The 6,457-nt window shown below is 47.0% G+C and overlaps 1 protein-coding gene across 1 annotated transcript in view; it reads left to right on the forward strand.

Annotated features, from left to right (window-relative positions):
• The first annotated feature begins 480 nt into the window (after window positions 1-480).
• Window positions 481-6,457, forward strand: part of LOC105821515 (proton-coupled amino acid transporter 1-like) — a 30,671-nt gene continuing 24,694 nt past the window's right edge. The window contains exons 1-2 of the mRNA XM_012658221.1: window positions 481-680; window positions 4,166-4,256. Coding sequence (XP_012513675.1) covers window positions 481-680; window positions 4,166-4,256 — 291 coding nt within the window. The remainder of the gene's footprint in view (window positions 681-4,165; window positions 4,257-6,457) is intronic.

Consider the following 6,457-nt stretch of genomic DNA (forward strand, 5'->3'; position numbering starts at 1 on the left):
TGAGAAGATGCAAGGCATTTTTCCCTTCCCTCGGGAAAAGCTTTGCTGACCTCCTGCTTATCTCAGTTGAAATTTTTAAAATTTATTTATGGGAAACTATGATTAATATTCATGATTTCCAACTAAGTCATCACAGCCAGGGACTGCACTGCCTGGAAGCGCTGGGTTCCCAGCACCCAGCAAGGTGCTTGGCACGTGAGCTCTCCATCAGTACTTTGGCAGGAAGGAAGAAGGGAAAGAACGGACTGTTAGAGCCACTGTGAGTAGCCTGCGTGTGGGAGGAGGAGGAGAAGCCGGTTTACCCATTCATTCATGCTCTAGCCATTATTCTTCCCAAGGAGCAGAGTCTGTGCCACTCTGGGTAAGGGGGGTGAAGCCGTATTAAAGCTGCTGAACTCACTAAGGCTCAAAAGCTGAGAGCTGTAGTTGAGCAGCTCCTGCAGGGCAAGGCTGCTCTTGCTCAAAGCCTCTGCCAGAGCCATGGCTGCTCACAACCCCTCGCACACCCAGTGCTTGGAGCTGAAGAGCGAGGTGTCTACCTGCCTGGGCCTGGGAGCGCCTCCGCCAGCAGACAGTCTCTGGACGGTGCAGCTCAAAGAATACCCTACCAGTCCCCGGAGAGGGTGCAGCAACTCCTCCACCCCAGGCTCCTGCTGCCAGGAGGGGACCGATGGAATCTCGTAAGTGTCCTTTCCCCACCTACAGGAGCTTCTGGGCCTGAGATCTTGTACTTGGGGACTTCTGTGGGGATTTCTTTTCCTTCTTTCTAATAACCCAAAGAGCTAAATATGGGCTCTTCTCTGTTCTTGACAGATGGGCAAAAAGAGGTGTAGAGAAGTTGTATTAGTGGCAAAGGTAATGCTCCTTGAAGGTGATGCTTTGAATCCTAAGCGTATCTCTTTAGAGGCCCATTCCTTCAACATCACTGAGCACCTGGGAACTACGGAGCTGCAGCAATGAATACAATATACCACTCGGGGCCCTGCAGCTAAGGATCTGACAGCCTAGGGAGGAAGATATGTTGTACACACGCAACTGCAATTCCAGAGAGAGTAAAGTCAGTGTTCTACAAGGGTTCAGAAAAGGAAGGCGTTATTTCCAGATGCTGAAAGTGGGAAAGGCTTTGTTTTAGAGGTCACAAAGACTGAGCTGGTCCTTGGAGAAGTGATGCTGCTGGTGAGGACACCCATTAAGCATTGTCCGACTCTGCTGAAGAAGACAGATCAAGCCTCCGCCAGCAGAATGACAATGATGATAGTATCCATCTCAGACAGTGCCTGCCACATGGTAGCAGTTTACTAAAAGACTAGTTAATTCTAGCATGGGTCACACTAGCCGCCCACAAGGTGAGCAACCTGAGGGTGATGACCAGGCCTTATTTACCTGTGTACCCTCCCAAGCCTAACACAGGGCCTGAGCACACGGGGCTCAGTAAAGTGTTGCAAAATGAATGAATGAACAAAAGAGGGACCCTCTTTATCATCTTCTTAAATTACACATAAGGGAAAATTTTTTTGAGACTATGTACCGTTGAATCTTAGAAAGGGTTTCTAAAGAAGGCTATGTCATTGCCAAAGGTCTTTTAAAAGACAAACTGTCAACTGTCCTTGAAGGTTTTAGAGGCCAGCCTGCTTGAGGTTTGTTTCTAGTAAGTGTTCAGTCGTTGGCTGCAGTAGGAAAAAGTCAGGCATTTTAAAGGAGGAGAGAGAAGGCTGCCTCTGGAGTTACAGGAAAACATGTGGCTTAGACCACAGAAAAACCCACTCGGATTCCGATCCCAGCTTTGCTACTCCTATATTAACTGTGACCTTGGGCAAGCTCTCGCCATCTCTGAGCCAGAACTTTTAAAAAGCATAGGTAAAATGGTGAGAATAACATCCATTGTTATAGTCCCACAGCAGAAAAAGCAGTCTGCAAAAACCGGGTACTTTTATTGTGTTTACAAAGAACCAGGTGTTCTTTCTCGAAGAAAGAACAATGGATCTGAAAGAGCCACTGCGACACATCACACTCACTTCTGCTCGGCCAGGCAGGGTTTGAAAGCCAGCCAGGAGCGAGCCGGGAGCTGGGCCCCCCTCACTCCTGCCAGGATTACCTCAGCTCCCTCAGTGAAAACACATGGTTTTTGAAGACTGCTTTTCCTGCTGTGGGACAATATTGTGAGGTCAGAAACTGCAAGCAGGACGACCCCTCGGAGGTCATCTTGTCCTGTACACCCTCACCTCCTATTAGTCAGGGTTTAGAGTAAGAAACATAGTATTTTAAGCAAAAAAATGCTGGAAATATATTTAACCATGGGAAGTAGGGGCTTACATAGCCATCAAAAAGCTTGGAGGGGGGCTCTAGGCTGGACTTCCCAGAAACACATCTCCGAAGTGGCCCGCCAGGGGGGACTCCACCTCCTGCACAGTCCAGAAGGCGGAAGCAGGAGGCCCCAGAGGACCGAAGTCAGCAACGTAAGGCTGCCTGCGGCGGTGTCCCAGGGATCCCGGGGATCGGCATGTGCCACTGCTGCTGCAGCAGCTGCCTCTGGACACCCCGGAAGCTGGAGCCTGGGTCACTCTACGAAACCTCTCCTGGCAGCAGGAAACAGCCAACGCAGCAGGGAGATGGCTTCCACCCCATTTTGACCTTCGTATTTTCTATCCAGAGCTGTAGCTTCAAAGAATCTAGTAACTGTTTGCTTTCCCACCGTTGAGGGAGGAGTTGAGGAAGGCGCACCAAAAGGCTGTGGGAACAGATCCTGACTGTCGTCAACCCTGTCCTGCCTACCTCTGTCGCTGTTTGAACACCCCTGGTGGCGGGGAGCTCACCCGATGCTGGAGAGATCTGAGTGCTTCTTAGAGTAGCATGAAAGTTGCCGCACTGTGCCATCTGCCAGCTGGCCTTTTTCTCCACGCTTGGACGCATGGCACTGTCTCCTCCCTCATCCCCATGACAGTCCTTCCGAGAGGGGCAGGGTGTGAGTATGGCCATCCTAGTTTCCACTAAGTCCTTTCAAGCTCTACTCCTGAGACACAGTTTCCCGGGCCTTGGCCACTTAGCTCTCACCGCTGGACAGGTTTCGGTCTGACAAGATCCTAATAAAGTGAGGAATTAGGAACCAAGCCCCGGAATGCAAGCAAACCCCACAAAGTGCTGCAACTCTTCACAGGTCGGCCCAGGACAAAAAGTGTGATACGTCATGGTTGCCAGGACAGGTGCAAATAGTCCCTCTCATCCTCTGCTGGTGGGAAGCAAATGGGTACAGCTCCTTGGGGAGTCATTTGCCAACGTCCACCAAAATTTTAAATCACACACCCTTGATCCACTACTTCCACTTCTGAGAGTGTACCCAACAGAGAAGCTCTCATATACGTATGAAATCAGATGTGTCCAATTATTCATTTCAGCTGATTTGGAGTGGCAAAAGATTGAGAAAAAACCACACTACTCACCAATAGAGAGAGCTGGGTAAATAAGCCATGATACAGCCAACAAAACACTATGCAGTTGTTAAACAGATTGAAGAATGGGCCACATCTATTATGCACTGATATGCACAATCTCCCTCTTTAAAAAAATTAATGTAGAAGTAAGTTTAACACTGTAAAAGTGTGTATATACTTATATACACATATATACGTACATGCACATCGATATCAGTATGTATTGAGAGACAGAGAACGTCTGGAAGGATACATGAGAAACTCTTAACAGTGGTTGCTTCTAGAAAGGGGCATTTGGAGTCCAGGAATCATAGATGGGAAGATTTACTTTTCATTCTATAAACTGTTGTAATATTTATATTTTTACCATACATATACTACTTTTTTTGATGAACTATTTCTTTTAAAAAATAACCAAGCCCAATAGTCCAAGTATGGCCTGTGTTCTACAGAGCAGAGTGAAGCCATCCACTCCCTCCTTCTAGATGCCTTTTTTGTAAATATAGACTCAGGGCACGTTGGGTTTTGTTTTTCCTTGGTCATTTACCCCATCCATCCATCCATCCGTCCATCCATCCATCCATCCGTTCATCCACCCATCGGTCCCCGCACACGTACACAGCATCCTACTCCAGGCACTTGCAGGCACGCTTCCTGCCAGCTCTTCCCCAAGCGGTTGGCTCTGGGGCCTAGGTCAGCAGTGACCTAGCTCATGCCTCCCTTCTCCCCCGCCTCAGGTGGCTGCAAACCCTGATCCACGTAGTGAAAGGCAACATCGGCACCGGGCTTCTGGGGCTGCCCCTGGCCATGAAGAACGCGGGCATCGTGGTAAGAGGGGCTGGCAGTGGTCCTGACTCGGGGTCATATGGGGTGGCGATGTCTTTGGTGCTCTTACACTTGCACGAAAGCGCACCTCACTCAAGCAACAGGGGACACGGTTTAACATCAAGTGTGCTTGCGACAATTTCTGTCTCAGGAGTCCCCTTTACAAGCTGACTCTGCTGCACACCTTGGAGAGAGAAAGTCTGAGTTCTGCTCTGCCGCTTGCAAGCCGCGCGAGCTCACCCGAGCCTTGGCCCTTTTTCACGGCTGTTTATTTTTAACAGCTTTGTTGACGTATCCTTTACATACCATAACATTTATTTACTTTAAGTGTACAAGTAAGTAAATTTTCAGTAAATTTACAAAGTTGTGCAACCATCGCCGCAGTCTAATTTTAGAACACATGGTGTGGCCCCAAAAAGAAACCTTCTGCCCATTTGCAAGTCACTCCCTCCCCTGGCTCTTTTGAGCCTTAGTTTTCTCACCTGTAGAATGGGAATTGACAGTTTACTTATGAGAAAGATTAAATTCAATAATATAAGTAAAGTTATTTTTGTAAACTTTAGAGTACTTGACGCTTGAATGGTTTCTGCTACTATTATTATTATTATTATTTATTAATGATTATTTTCATCTCATTCATTCCCCAGGCCAGGGGATTATGGATGGGTCTTAGGATTCCACAGGCCTCATGAAATTGTAGGCAAAGTTTAGTGATTCGTATCTGTTCCCTATCTAAGAGGATCAATTTACTTCATGAAAAAGGAGTCTGGGACTCAAAACAAGAAAAGGTCGTAAGTTTCTCCAGACGGTCTTGTGGAGTGGTAACATTTTTCTTCCCTTTTGACTTGGAAGTCCCTGTCATCTGCCCTTAAATGTCTTCTTATCTCTGGAGATCAGTTTTGCCCCTGAAACCTGTCCTCTGCCTTTCTTCCGTCGGTGGCGCTGAAACCTCCACACACACCCCAGCCCTGCTTGCTGCACGCTCGGGGCTCTGTCATTGTTCTCTGTGTTACTAGAGGGGACTGGAGTGTCTCCATGTCCAGACCCACGTCCTGTCTAACATAATGTGCTTTCATTGTTACGGTCTCCACTGTCCTCTCCCAGACAAGGAGGGGCTCTTTCCGCAGAGTGGGTGAGCGGGAGGCTGCCTACTCTCCATGGTGTCTTACTGCCTGTCCACGTGGGACCACTTACACCCTTGTACCAATATTAACACCAAAGGGCAGAGTTCTTAATCCCTTGGTGTATATTTCTGAAATATTCAGAGTTTTTTTGGTTTGCTTTTTTTTAATAGATTTTATTTTTTAAAGCAGTTTTAGGCTCACAGCAAAATTGAGCCTCCAGCCTCCGCCGCTGTCAACATCTAGCAGCAGAGTTGTACATTCGTTACTATCATGGACCTACACATCGTCCCCCGAAGCCCACAGCCTACTTGAGCGTTCACTCTTGGTGTTGTCCATTCCATGGGTTTAGACAAATATCTAACGACATGTATCTACCGTTAGAGTATCATTCAGAGCAGTTCCGATGCCCTAAAAGTCCTCTGTGCTCTGTCTCTTCATCTCCCCCTTTCCCTCAACCTCTGGCAACCACTGATCTTTTACTAACTCCAGAGTTTTGCCTTTTCTAGAATATCATATAGTTGGAATCATACAATATGTAGCCTTTTCAGATTGGCTTCTTTCACTTAGTAATATGTACTTAAGTTTTCTCCGTGTCTTTTCATGACTCGATAGCTCATTTCTTTTTAGCTCTGAATAATATTCCACTGTCTACATGTCCGTGTTTATTTATTCACTCACCTACTGAAGGACATCTTTCCCCAAGGTGGGGCAATTATGAATAAAGCTGCTATAAACAGTACGTGGACGTAAGTTTTAACTTCTTTGGGTACATGCTAGGGAATGCAATTGCTGGATCATATGGTAAGAGCATATTTCATTTCATAAGAAACTGCCAAACTGTCTTCCACAGTGGCTGTAGCATTTTGCATTCATACCAGCAACAAATGAATCTTCCTGTTGTTCCACATCCTCGCCAGCATTTGGTGTTGTCAGTTTGTCAGTGTTTCGGATTTGGGCTGTTCTGATAGGTGTGTAGTGGTAGCTCATTGTAGTTTTGGGTTTTTTTTTTTTTTTTTTTGAGACAGAGTCTCACATTGTTGCCCTGGCTAGAGTGAGTGCCGTGGCGTCATCCTAGCTCAC

The sequence above is a fragment of the Propithecus coquereli genome, unplaced genomic scaffold, assembly GCF_000956105.1.
Source record: "Propithecus coquereli isolate 6110/MARCELLA unplaced genomic scaffold, Pcoq_1.0 Scaffold58, whole genome shotgun sequence".
Taxonomy (NCBI): Eukaryota; Metazoa; Chordata; class Mammalia; order Primates; family Indriidae; genus Propithecus; species Propithecus coquereli.